General features: G+C 35.7%; 1 protein-coding gene across 1 annotated transcript in view; it reads left to right on the top strand.

Moving 5' to 3' along the window:
• Nucleotides 1–15,047, top strand: part of LOC106624863 (nicotinic Acetylcholine Receptor alpha5) — a 177,739-nt gene that overhangs the window by 98,068 nt on the left and 64,624 nt on the right. The window contains exon 4 of the mRNA XM_070107248.1: nt 1,137–1,276. Within this exon, the coding sequence (XP_069963349.1) occupies nt 1,137–1,276 (140 nt within the window). The remainder of the gene's footprint in view (nt 1–1,136; nt 1,277–15,047) is intronic.

Raw genomic sequence — 15,047 nt, 5'->3', positions numbered from 1 at the left:
ATAACACTTTGTTACGATTTAAGACGCCATTATGCGTTAGACATAAAGTATGACTTTTGAGGGTTTGAGAATGCGTGTTACTTTACTAGAAATAGAACTAGTACTTTCTACTTAAATTTTTGAAGTTTCAACTAAGCTTTTTATATAAGCAATTATATGAATTGTAGGCGGCTGGCAATTATCGAGTGTATCCTAAGATATTTTATTACAGAAGGCTTCAATTGACTTTAAACTGACGGGAGATAAACAAGAGAAAACGTAGCATTAGTAGTCCGTTCTGCATAATATGCGAGCTGCTCCCCTATGGCCAAACGCTCAATTCGGCCCTCTACTGCCAACAACTGGACCGCTTGAAGGCAGCATTCATCCAGAAGAGGCCATCTTTGAGCAACAGAGGCCGAATTGTGTTCCATCAGGACAACGCCAGGCCACACACGTCTTTGGTGACGCGCCAGAAGCTCCGGGAGCTCGGATGGGAGGTCCTAATGCACCCACCTTATAGTCCGGACCTGGCACCAAGTGATTACCATCTTTTCCTGTCCATGGCGAACGCGCTTAATGGTGCGAAGTTAGCCTCAAGAGAGGCCTGTGAAAATTGGCTCTCCGAGTTTTTTGCCAATAGGGACGCAGTCTTCTACGAGGGGGGTATAATGAAGTTGGCATCTCGTTGGCAACAAGTTTGTGAACAAAACGGCACATATTTGACTTAAATCGGACAAATGCACACAAAGTTATCATCTCACAAAATCAATAAAAAAGCGAACGAACCTTTTACTTTACCTAATATCTTCCGAGAATATACCGTTGCTTTAGATAAAAATTCGTGTCATTATTCGTCAGTTAAAAAGTTAACAGGAACATGAATGTGAGCAATCTGTTTGTATGGCAGCTATATGCTATAAATGTTCGATCTGAGTAATTTCTTCGGTGACTTTACCTCTCCCTTCTATAATAATCCATACCAAACTTCGTGATGTTATTTCGGCAAATAAGAAAAGTTTCCTTACAAGGGAAACTTAATATTTACTGTTGAGTGTATAAATATTATATATAAACAATATTAATGAATTACGAATATTTACTATTTTAATAACTTCAAACATTTAGATTTATTCTCGTTTTTCTTCTCTTTGCAGTTGGTCTAGCAGGATATCATGAAAAGAGACTGCTACATGATCTATTAGATCCTTATAATACTCTAGAGCGTCCGGTTTTGAATGAGTCGGATCCATTACAATTAAGTTTTGGTTTAACTTTAATGCAAATAATCGATGTGGTAAGTACATTGTGATTTTTAATTTACAAAATAAAGAAATATTATTCGACGAATTTGGAATATTATTGTTAGAATTGAAGAGAAACCGTATGTTTGCTTTTTGGAGTTGTAAAAATTATTTTCTAAATGCTGCTTATTTTGTTATTGAACCATATTTTAACAGAATAGCTTTTTCCAAGTTTAAAAATTTGCGGAATCCTAAATGTAGGCAACAATTTAGTAATCAAAACTACGTTGGCATTAAAATGTTTAAGTTTAAAACTTAGCGACATCCTAAATGTAGGCCACAATTTAGTGTTAAAACCTTTGTTGGCAATTCTATTGATATAGTCTAAAGAGAAATCCTTATTTTTCGGAATTGGACGCTGCAACGGTCTTACAGCTAGCGGCATCCGAAATGTAGGCAACATTTTAATGTTTACGAAATTTCTTAGACTTAATATAGACTACGAAATTATTAATATTAGTAAAAATTTGTAAAGAAATTAAAATTAAATACAAAATCTTCATTATATGGCAAAATTTTCCTTACTTGCTTACTTTCATCTACTTACCTACAAACCATAAATATTTTAATTAGAGCAGAGCAACGACACTCTTCACTACCAACACTCTCATAAAATCATGACTCTACTTATATATACACGTATATTTGGTAAAGTTAGTGACTGCTAAGCCCATCGAGCAATTGAATATTCAGCAGCAAATTGTTTGTGCGCCTAAAAATAGGCTTAGCAGGAAATGAAAAGAATTAAAACGAACACCTAGTCAACTACAAGTTTAATTGCGCTGACGTGACCCACTAAAAAGCAGCAAGATAAACAGCATAAAAGAAGGAACAAAATATGCTCAGCTATAAAGCGGGCAAAACAAGAAGCGACAGGGATAAGTGCTGAGACATTTAATGTGTACATATGTTTATGCGCATTAAAGTATGGGTGTAGGTTTTCATGTCGCTTTCACTTATCTGGTATGACTGAGCAAATGAAGTTGAAAAGTGAAAGTGAAATTCCGCTTAATTATTTTCACAGACACTTTACTGAATGAACATGGGTCGCACAACTGCACACACATACATATATACACTCATATGCTTGCTTGCAATGTGGCAAATATTATGGAGAGTATATGTTTGCTTTCATACTTTTACTTGCTGTCAAGCGAAATTTGTATGCGCTGCCATGTGCCACAGCAAAAACAAGCGTTGCGCACAATTGGCAATAGAAGCATGAATGAAAGCATTGAATGGGCGACAAGTGACAGGCAGTCATGTTGTCGTCTTCACCTGAACGGACTAATAAGCCAAGTCCCAAGGAGCGTGGAACAAAATAGTGGGACAAAAGGGAATAAAGTTGCGGCATACGTGTGCGATTGTCTGTATGTAAGTGTGCATGTATGTGGTTGCTTGCAACAACAGAGGAAATAAAATAGAGTTGAAGAGGCAACAAATGAAGCGCTGAAGTAGGCGGCAGAGAGATGGAGAGCAGCGAGCAAGGTGAGGAAGTATGTAGCGAGGTCACAGATTTAAGAAATTGAAACAGCGTTAGCGCCTGAGAGCACGAAAATCCAGAATTAGCTGGTGAGAATTTGTATCGAGCGCAGGTGACACAGCTGCCTGGCGTTGGAGTTACCTGGTAAAAGCATGCTTATATGCCGGAAAATAAATATTGTATCCACTCAGCGTTGTCTAGGTGTTAGAATCTGGTACACCAAGTGTGTCAGCGTGTGTCGCTGTGTGCAGCAGCCCAACCTCAATTCATAATAAATGTTTTTATTTCGCTTTTATGCGCTCATGTGCTCATAAAACATTGCGGAAACAAGCGTTGCAGCACAAAATCACATAACAAATGAAGTAAGAGAAGAAACCGAGTTATTTGAGCAAATAAACAGAAGAATAAGTAAACGCCACCAGGAGCTGGGGTGTGGAACGCTGTTCAACTATACGTACACATATGTTAATATTAAATGGAAATAAAAATCAGACAAGCAAATAGACGAGTGAATTTTGTTTATTCGCACGTTAATGAGCAAGTGAAAACGGTACTTTTTAGGTGCCAAATAATATAGCAGAAATGCGTACATATTAACTTGTGTGTGAAGGTGTGTGGAGTTTGAAAAAGTAGTGCCTCGCTTATTGACTCAAACAGGTTTAGATTGCCGAAAAAACAGCGCTTGGCCGAAAAAAATTCGTATAAATTCCGTTAACGTCATTTATGTGGTTTTTGGTGGTTTGTGTCTTGGATATTTTCAAAAAACCAAGCTTAGAACAGCAAAGAAATGGATTACATACATTGACAGCTTTTATAAAAACCGTTGCAGTCACAGGAAATTTTTCATATTTTTCAATTTTCAAAGTCCATGCTCTGAACTCAAACAAAATCTCTTACAAATAAACTAATGAACCTAAACACTCCATATTGGGTAATGAGCCAGCGGACGGCCAAGATGGGTTCAAGTAGTGGAAATAAGGGTTTGAGTTTGCACATAATGCCACCACATTTATACACAGGAATGGATGTGTGCGCATGTACTTTCGAATACATTGGTGAACAGCGCGGTCTCACATATGTTACAAAAAAGAAAAAAAAACACACGTGTGTGTGTAAGTTGCATATTTGTTTGACACATATAGAAAAACTGGCTGCTATTATATTGAATATGTATGTATACAGGTGGTAGAACACTGCCCTAAATATGAAAAGGGCTTTCACTTTCATTCTTTCACACATTACATACAACAACAACAACAAGCGGCGGCATCGCGGTGCACTTTTGCTTTATTCAGCGCGGCATTACACCAACGGCACTTCACACTCGCCAAGTTGATTTTCCTGAATTGTCTGTGCACTGTGTATGTATGTGTTTATGTGTGTCTGTGCAAAGGCAACTCATTCCCGATTTTTAGTTTAGTTTATCTGCTTTAGATGCGCTTCACTAAAACATTTGTGTGATTTTGAAAACGTGTGAGTGTGTGTTTCTCTGTGGTTTGTTTATTTCAATGGATCCTTCAGGAATATTTTCCCATGTCCACTACACATATAGATTACAAACACTTTTTCACGCTTCGCAGAGTAATACACACACGCTTACACACCTGCAGTGTATGTTTTTGCTGTCTGTGAATGAAAGCGAATAACTTCGTATGTATGTATGTATTTAAAAGTGGGCAAAAACTAAAATGAAATTCAATGTTTTTCTAAAGGATGTGGTGACGATTTGCTGTTAAACTACCCCGAGATTTATTTACAATTTCATTCACATCAAATTGTTGTTAAAGTATTCTGTAGAAAAACAACATCAAAATACTTATATATATATGTATATGTATATATGTGGATATTTGACCCATATACTCATACAGCTGTCATGCTCACTTATATCATTTGTATTTGTTCACTTGCGAATGCAACTCTGCCTGTAAATCAAAGCTCCACACATACTTACATATCGTGATATATAAATATGTATATCCTATGGACCGCAGCAAATGAAGCATACATTTAGGCTTTCAACAACTGTTTGCTAACATCAATAGAGTAGTGCAATTGCAAACCTTTGGACTCAGTTTGAATAACTCCCATATATAAGTATATTGTCAACTCCATACTAACACACATGCCACCATTGACAGTTGCGCTGTGGTTGAGTTGCACCTGTGCATATGCATATTCCTGGTTCAACCCACGGGGTGTGAACATGTTAAAAGTGAATTTCTGAATAACGGTTTGTCCTGAATTAGAAAATGCTATTACATACATACCGTAATTCCTGTTTGAATTGTAAATGGCACACTGACAGTTATTTCAACTTCTCTAGCGACACCGCCGTGTGGTTCGTTAGTTGAAGAATTGTTTAATGATATACGCGTATATGATTTCAAACACTTCGACTTATATCTGCATTTCGAAATATTTAAATATATTATTTTATGTATATGAAATAAATAACTTTCCTTTAAACATAACAGTTTTCTGTTTTTACATTAGGGGCTGTAAATACTTGCAAGTCAGAATTTTGAGATTTTGCTTTTTGTAGAGACATTTTATGGAGTAAATAACTAAAACTAATGTGCTAGTACAGAATTTAATGTACTTTAATAATCGTTGAAGCATTTAGAATAATTTTGAATTGTGCCCTGATCTATTTCCAGGAGGAACTCCGAAAAATGGTATTTCCCACTAAGAATGAACAAAAAGTTTTTCTGCTCAAATATATCTAAAATCTAAAAACCAAAATAATTTTTTTTTACAATAGGTGAGTGTAGGTAATGATCGAAGGACTAGTCAAAATTTTAATTTTTGACAAAATGGCGGTTGCACAAAGAAAGTCGAGAAAAAGAAGAGTAGCTTAAAAAATCAAAGTTATTAGAAATCATATTCCGTCAATTATTGTCTATTGTATTAAAAGTTTTTAAAGATTTTGTTCACATTGTCAAAAAGTATTACCCGAAGGATTTTTCTATGTGACTTTAAAAAACATTTGAACCACGTATTATATTATACTTATGTAAGTATATTATATAGTAGCACAATTCTCTCATTTTTTTAATTTTTGGGAAGGATTTTATTAATTAATTGCTGCTGAAACAAAATCTTAAAGTTGGAAATTTTTTTCGTAAAGCTCTCAATATTCTTGGGAACTCACCCAGCAAAGTACTTGACTGCTTATAAAATATGGTAATATGAAAATTTCATTATTAAAGCCCCATATATTTATTAAAAGTAAGAAAAAGTGTTGCAAGAAGGAATAGGGTGAAATCTTAAAGCAACTGCGCTCGAAAATGCTTTTGACATACTAACCCAAGTGAATCGTTGACACTCTTCGACACTTTGATGTGTTACGTTGCTGTCATATTGATGCATGCCCCGACAGGTAGCGTTATGACCGCCATATGTAGCACATTTTCAGTTGAGCTGTTGCTCCACTTCAGTCGAAATAAAATTTGTTTATGCAGCTGCTAGATATGTAGGAAGCAAAGAGGACGGTAAACATTAATTTCGTTATGAACGGAAGCTGCAGCGAAACAAAAGCCAACAGGGGCAGCAGTTGTAGTGTCAGCGAAAAGTGACAGCATCTTCAATAACAACAACCATAACGATAGCTGAAATTGAGGCGCATATCCTTTTGTCTCTTGGGAAGCATACGAGTTTCGGCACCCTTTGCTCTTGCTTTATCGTCGCCGGCAACTGCAGCGTAACACCTTGGCGGCTATAGAATTTTCGCATTGGTTTAGATTTTTTATTCGAATTTTATTTAAGAAAAAAAAAACCGTTGGAATTTGTTATATCATTAACATGCTATATAGCTAATACTTTGATTATTTTTAATCTAATGATCACTTACGAAATGAGCATCGAAGTTTTACAAATTACGCGAAGCAGTTATTAAGTTCGGTGTCTAAAATCCCGGTTAACAGCGAAAGTAAATAACATTTAGCGTCAGTTGCAGCAAAGTCTAACATTTCAATTACTCAGTTTAGCGAACGGATCTTGTGAATTCAGTGGCTGGTCTCGACAAGAAAAGTAGCAAAACTGGAAATCAACAAGACCATGTATCAGGATCAACGTCAAAAACAAACCAGACACTCAAGGCGAAATACAAAGCCAAATGCGCAAAAATTTCACTCTTAGAGAGGTCAATTGGAAAAGGACATATGCGTTAAGGTGAAGAAAAACCACAGACAAGCGCTAAGTCACAAACAAAAGCATACGTTTATATACAAAATGCGAGTACATGCATGCTAACAGAAGGACACTCGACATAATAAACGAGCGCGCGAAACGAAAAACAACGGTAAACTGCCACCAACATGGCAGGACAATGACAAAAGAGCAGCATGTAAGTGTAGCTACGAATGAGGCGAGAATACATGCATGTGTGTAAGAAAATAAAAGAGGCAGCGCATGTCCTGCCAAAATGACAGCTGCAAATTGTATTTGAATAAAGGAGTACCACAATTTATGGCACTCGCATTCGCATTCGCCGCTGCTGTAACTGTAGTTGGCAGCCACCTCAGCGCCACCTTAACGGTGTCAGGCAGCCAGCACTTGCGCCAACACACATCAGCATTTACGTGCACAAATTCATAGAAAGCATATGTAGCGCTACCGCAGATTCTCAGCTCACATACACGCGCCCACACAAACGCGCTTCTATGACGCACACACACACACCCCAATAGCTATGTTGTATGTGACGTACTTATGAATGAAGAAAAATGTATATTTTGTGCTCCTTAACTGTACATTTGAAATTTATGTGGCGTGTAGTTGCATGCGAGTGCATTAGTGTGTGTGTGTACGCTTTATGGGCGTGTGGGGACGTGTCAGCGAATGTGTCACAGTAACAATGAACAGGTTGACTCTTTATAATTTGTGCACATTGTTGTTGTTGTTGTTGTTGTTCTTGTTTTTGGTTAACTTTTATCTCAACTCACGCTTCGCACTTTGTCTGCTATAATTTTGCATTCATTCGCACATTTATTCTTGTAAATGTCAACTTGCTTTTACAGTGTTTCCCCGCTGACACACACACACACACGTACCTATGCAGACTTTGCAAGTAGTGCAGTAAACTGACTTTAAAATTAATGACTTTTTAGCTTTTGCTTGTCGTCCACTCACTTAAACACACACTCCCACACACATACAAACGAGTGGCTGATGTTCCGAAGCTTTCATTAATTTTACTTTCGGACACTCTTTCTTGCCATTGCTTCCACTTCTACTGGCCCATTCAGTTGGTCAGTGAGTTGGTCAACATTTCGAGCTGTCTGTCACTGCGTCTTCAGGTGGCAGGTTGGCATGTGATTGACGCCGACCACAGTAAAAGCATTTGGATCCTTGCATCCGCAGTTACAGTTAAAATTATTCAATGCAAATGTGCTGCAAAGTACTATGTGTGGTTTAACAAAACGTTTTCGTTTTTGTTTTTTTTTTTTTGTCATATAAAGAATGAAAATAATATTTTGTAGCAAGTAGAAAGATTTTGGCGGACATTGGTTGCTTTCAATTTCACCCACGTACATAGATCAAAATACAGCTGTTGTATCTTAAACTTAGGCAAGAATACCTATGAATAAAAAAAAGTAGTGACAATATACCATCTGTTAAAAGATAAACCGAATTAAAATAAACATCACATGTTCACGTATTTTTATACAAATCTTTATTATCGTCTTTTCATAGGCTCCTTTTGTACCAATACAATCTTGCTAACAATTAATTGACTTTTAATAATACTTGCTATTACCTTCAGTGCCTTAAATGGCTACAAAGGACTCGTGACGTATTTTCCGAAGCCGGTTTTTCAGTTTGGATAAAAAAGGTCGCAGGTGAATACCTGAGCTGAGCGTTGAATCTCACCTCAGTTTTGTCCAGTCAGTCACATTCATGCTAGAATGTGATAACGCATAATTGTTGTGTAAAATCCATTAATTTTTTCATCTCTTTTGTGATCTCTACTCGACGCCGTTTTTGCAAAAGATTGAAGACTTTTGATGTGAATATGGTACTTACACGCTTCATACCCTAAAAATAAAACAAAATGTGTTGAGATCCATAAGACATGTTGAGCTTCTCTGCTAACTCTCTGATGCCAACACAATGATGCTATATAACTGTTTCTTTAACTTTTTCGATATTATCATCATTAACAAACAACGACGTTTCACTTGAGGCAAATACTTGTGTTTGCAATAAAGTAGGCTCCTCAAAACACTTCTGCAAAATTTTCAACGATTAAAATTGGCACATAAACTTTTCGCTTCGTAAAAACACAGCTGCCAAAACCACACTTATCGGGATATGGAGATCAAACTTCACATGAGAACAAAAAAGGTTGCACCAATCTGAAAAAAAAAGATCGATTAGGTTGCGCGCGCTGTTTATATGTACCAGGTTGAGTTAAATTTGATCAGATGGTATTGTGGTCTGGTCAAGTCAGTTGTTTGCTCAAGAGTTCATGAAAGTGATGAGAGTTCAAACCATTTAATAGTTTTTGTCACAGATAGGTTTTTTAAAGATACTAGTAGACGGAATCGCTAAATATATTTCTTAGAATAAGAAACTGTTTATATCGTTTGAAAAGATAGCGCAAAAAAGGATTGTACTATTACCAAACAGATATAAGAAGCTCAACTCCAAAAAGCATACAGTTTTGATCAACTCAATTTTTTGGCGGTGTATTGGTATTGAATCAAAGTTGGGTTTATATATTGAAAACATTTTTACTTGACAATGCATTGTATATTCACCAAATTTCGCATGAATTATTGCCCAAAGCAACGGTACAATCGCTGAACAAATTGTTCAGATCGAAGTAGTATAGCATATATTACATAGCTGGCATACAAATAGACCGATTAAGATCAAAATCTTAAAAAGTAAGTGATATTTTTGCTTATTAAGTATCCGCAATTCGATTTGAAGGGGCCAGAAAGAACTAGCAATGCAAACCGTTGGCGGGTTACGTTTTGAGATTTAGTTATACGTATAGTTGCTATAATAAATGCACATGTGAAGGGAATTATAGGTTCGCTGCAGCCAATTTGATAATTTCTTGTTTAATATATTACTAGCAAATTGTTGCGCTTCCCGTTCGCACAACTCAAATATTAACTTTAACAAAACACGCAATTAAGCATAAAAAAATCTCCAGAAGAGAGAAGTTAAAAAACTGTTTTATACCACGAGGTTGGCTCAAATGAGATGAAGATATATATTTTTCCAATAATATATAATAATTTTTTTTTAAAGGTTTCATTATAGTTATAGAGACAGACACATTTTATATCTATAAACTATTCTAGAAGCTTAAAATTCGCTAGTCCGGGTACAATATTAATGGAAAATGAACTCTTATATTCATTTAATAACTCAATGTCTCCTTTATTATTAGTTAATTGCATTATCCTATGGAGTACATCAAATTTGATGAGTTGTTAATGCATTTCAGTGCAAGGTGGGTGAGGCTGGACAAAGCTTAATTGTTTATTAAATATTTATGCATTTTCATATATTTTTCATGAATATATTACAACAACACTACGCATGCGCTTATTACATACAAACAACGCGCCACTTAATATCGATTTAATTAACTGACAAAATGCAATATAATCACATTAAAATTGATAAAGATCACCACAAGCTGTCACACTGGTCTTAAATTAGCAACAGCTGCATAAGAAATATGATTATAACTGTACATGATGACCGTATGCACATGAGTATGCCAACAGCCACGTCAAGCCGGAGTGGCCAAGCAAACAAATTAAAGAAATGGCCAACTGCATTTAATCAACGCCTCAAACTGCTGCAGTAAAACCTAATCAAAGGCGATACTGGATAACTGACTAATCATTATTATTGTAGTAAACAACCGCAGTGTTGCATGCTGAACACAACATTACTGTCACCGGTATTAACGGCAACAGTGGCAATAACGTCAGTCGTAAGGGCAACATGAGCTAAAGCATTGGCTCGGTTACGCCTTATGAACGAGGAATAAATGAGAGAAAACGGTGGCGATGGTTGGAGATGGTGATGAAGTGCTCGTAAATTTTCCGTTGATAAACGAGTAGACGTGTAGAACGCTCATATATGCTTGCATACACTGCTGATGTGTGTGTGTGTGTGTGTGTGGGTATAGCCACATAGCAGTTCATTACAAAATCATTATCGGCAAAGTTGTTGACAGTCCGGCAGTCGATGAATCGTGTTGTCGCTTGAGTGTTAAGAGATTGCCCGATAGCCGTGGACGAGACAAACAAGTTGTGGCATTTTGTTACAAAAACAAATTCTACTAAGTGACACAAGCAAGTGTGCTAGTTTTGCGAACGTGGAATATTGACAGGCATGACAAAAAAGTTCACCTCCTTTCGGTGGCGCAACCATTAAGTATATTAAATTGCGACTTTGCAGTCAATTAATTTTAATTCTAGATTAGGGATAGTAATCCATCGCTGATGATAGTGGTGGTTATCGAGTAGTATATTATTAGATATTCATAGGAAATAAAGTATATTGCTTTAATATTGACATATTTAGCACCTTTCGCAAGAGACACTTCCAAGCCCTACCAGGGTTGGCTTTTATATTTCGTGGTCAGGGAACAAAAACTTAATCATCCAAAATCGATTTTTTGTGCTTTAAAATATTCTCCATTGAGTTCTTTATACTTTTGCACGTGTTTGAACCAATTGTCGAAGCATTTTTGCCACTCTAATTGAGGTATTGCCCAAATATGCGTTTTGAACACATTAACTGCCTCTTCAGGTGTCGAAAACCCGAGATAAAGGTTTAATTTATTTTTTGCACTGTTATATATTAATTATGTTAGTATGTTAAGTTACTGTAAACAACACAAATAGCGCCGGTATGTCAAAATGCTCTGAGTATGTATAAATGTCAAACTTTACGATACGGTTGTGAGATGCCAGATTACAACATTTGGGTTGGCAAATCACGAAGTGAAAGAGGCAACCTGCGTTTTATCCGTTACTCACATGAATGACACACTGACAACGTACTGTTGATACAACTCAAAAATAAGTGGACTAAATTGTATCAGTAAAATCGTCCCAGAATTATAGCAAAAAAAAAACGGAATATGCTCACAAGTCTAGATTAGAATTACTGCTTCTAGCCTGTGCTGATTTATATAATAATCACATTGAATTTTTACTTATAACGATAAAAAGAATGACAAAGAACTGGAATCTAATATTTGACTTGTATTGCCCTTCTTCTTCAAGTTACTACACAAAAATGTTATGACTACTTATAGCTTAAAATTGTCAAAAACAATAAATCAGCAAAAAAGAAGTATGCCTAATATACCAGATGGAACCTCCAAAGTGATATACCATGAATCAGAATTTCAGGGTAAGCGACAAGCAACAAGAGCAAGGAATTTCATTTCAAGTAAAGTTTGATTGTAAATTATTAAAAAGCACAAAATGGTTCAGAACGTCAGCACTAAAAAGAAAATGATTTTTAGCAAGCAATAGCAAAGTAACTGTAAAATAACAAAAAATCAAAAATTAAGGCGGCATGCAATGCCAGGTAGCAAATAAACAAAATGTCAGGGAAGAGAGGATAAGCGAAGGAGAAGTCTTGGAATGAAGGCATATGCCAAACGAATGAAAGTGGCACTTGCAACGTCACACACACATGCATAAATAAATGCGGAAAAGTGCAAATGTACTATTTTATTAGCGCCAAAAATATATTGCTTTCACATACAAATAGTTTTTGCTGTTGCCTTCTGTTTGCCTGTCAGCTTAATAATTGCCATAGCATTCAAGCGTTTTACAGTGTTGCACTCTTTACTGTCAGTCACTAATATTTTCTAATGTTGTATGACTTTTGGCTATGAGACAGGCGGGAATATTCGAAAATAAAGTAAACTAACGAAAGCAGGGTTTCTGTGTTGCGGATATTGCTATAGTGCCAAGAAAATCTTAGAAGCTTACAATTAGTTATTTTTTTCAGAGTAAAGAGAGAGCTTCAGAAGCAGTGATTGCTCATACTTTGTACGTATTCATCGTTAGATACATACTTGATACGAATTTATCGGCAAACCAGACCTCTACCCAACCTTGATTCAGATTACGAGGTTAGGCCAGTCTAGGATAAAAATCTAATTTTGTTAGTTCAAAGTAGACTTTAGAGTCCTAAAAGTATTATTTAATATCATAGCATAGTAGTCAAAATGGAAACTTACCCGTTAACGCCGCTGTAGCAGCTTAGCGTTCAGCGGACCGTAACCCGTAAAAGTCCTATTTACAAAGCTGCTTCCGAAAATTGTGAAAATGTCATTATAACTCTTTCTTTATACTCAAATAAAGCTCAAAAAATAGAAATTTATTCTATTTTCCACACTCTCGGAATAAGAAGTAATCATTGAATTCTAAAATCTTCGTGAATCTTTGCAACGAACTAGTAATGTTTGTAAAATGAATAATATGCAAAAATGCAAACCTTAAACTAACCAAGGCTTCCTTGTTATCAATGTATAAATAATATAACTTTTAGTTAGTATTTCTTACCTAACTAGTACTACAAATAAAGCAGGCAGTGTGACAAATTTTCAACTAACTTAACATTATATGTTCCGTGGGTACCAAAGGCCTCTCTTAAGGTCAACATCAAAGTAGCTATGTGGATAATGGTGTCCCTTGGCTGTCACTAGTATTGATTTTACGAGGTAAACTGGAGGAATGATAATATTTAATATACGTATAACTTAATTTCCATTTAAAAAGTTTTTCGAGTTATTTAGAAATACACAACAATTGACTGTTTAAGGCTTAAATTTAGTAATAATATTTTTTAAAGACACGTTCAATATATGCATAGCCTAATACGCAGCAGACATTTGAATGCGTTCAGAACGTATTTGCCGCTAATTGATATTACCGGCGCACAGTCAAAGCAAAATAAATTGCCAAAGCGGATTTTCGAATGAGTAAATCGCTTTGTGAGTTTTGTAAAAACAATTAAACAAGAGGCATAGCTTCATAGCATTCAATCGTAGTGAAATAGTATTTCATTTATCAGGCATATAAAAACAGTGATGCAACTATAGGCGGATTGCGCTGCCTGTGTAAGTGTATTAAGTTTAGATACATTTTGCTCGCACACAGCAACTACAAAATATTCGCAATTAATTGCTTTTAGACAAAAACAAAAGCAACAGAGCCGCCAACATTCCGTTGGCAGTGGAAGCAAAAAAACGTGCATGAATCAATTTTTAGATGGATTTGCCAACGCTAATAATGCTTACACAATCTGCAGCAACTATGTTGCAGCTACGGCGCCTAAAACGCCTTTTGCGCAAAATTTAAGTAAATAGAATTTGAGTAACAACAGCTCGTTGCTTTACAAACGTTATTTAGTCAGTTAGTTGAGCGGAATGCGCGCCAGAACTCAATTCAATCATATGATACGATTGTGTGCCTAAAACTATGCTTTACAGTTTTATTTCGCTTTATTTGTTTTGTAAAGAGCTTGATTTGATAAAGGGATTAAGTGACTAACAACACAGCCAAATATTGCTCGAGGCGTGTATAAATATTGTTTTATCAGCGCGATTTGTCGAAACATATTTGCCAGTGCTGCCATTGGCGCCTAAAGGTATGCTTGCACTATTCGCAATATATATATAATATAAAACTGTTGAAAGAATTTAGGCGCTACTAGAAAACGCATGGCCTTAGTAAACAACTAACTATATGTATGCTTTTTATCTTAGCTCAGCTGAATATTTGAAACATAATATAATTTTTTTTATTGTTGCTTTTTTTTAAGAAAGCAGAAGAAAATTAACCAAATAATAATATTTTAATTGTTTTTTTTTTTTTGTTTTGGAAGTTCAACATTCTAATTCGAAGTATAAAATACATACTATATTTTTGCCAAGAAACTTAAATTAAAACGTCAAAATAATTTTTCAAAAACTCCGGAAATATTCCAGCTAAAAACAAAATGGAATGCAATAAAAACACGACCTACTTTTGCATCATAGGTGCTGAGCTCACATATGCACGCCTAACAAAATGCAACAAACTTTAATTGTATTTCAAATTTTTCGACACAATCAACTTGCAATCTCAAAAAGTTTGCTTAGAAGGAAATTGGTAGTAAAATATGCCAAAATTTTCTAGCGCCAAACACTATGACATACAGACAGGTCGTAAATGCGGGCAGCGAGATCGACAATGTCGAAAACCCAAAAAGAAAACTTAAGAAAACAAAGTAGAACACTC

Source organism: Bactrocera oleae, chromosome 3 (genome assembly GCF_042242935.1).
Source record: "Bactrocera oleae isolate idBacOlea1 chromosome 3, idBacOlea1, whole genome shotgun sequence".
Classification (NCBI taxonomy): domain Eukaryota; kingdom Metazoa; phylum Arthropoda; class Insecta; order Diptera; family Tephritidae; genus Bactrocera; species Bactrocera oleae.
The sequence above is the reverse complement of the archived record's forward strand: the minus strand, read 5'-3'. Positions and strand labels throughout refer to the sequence as shown.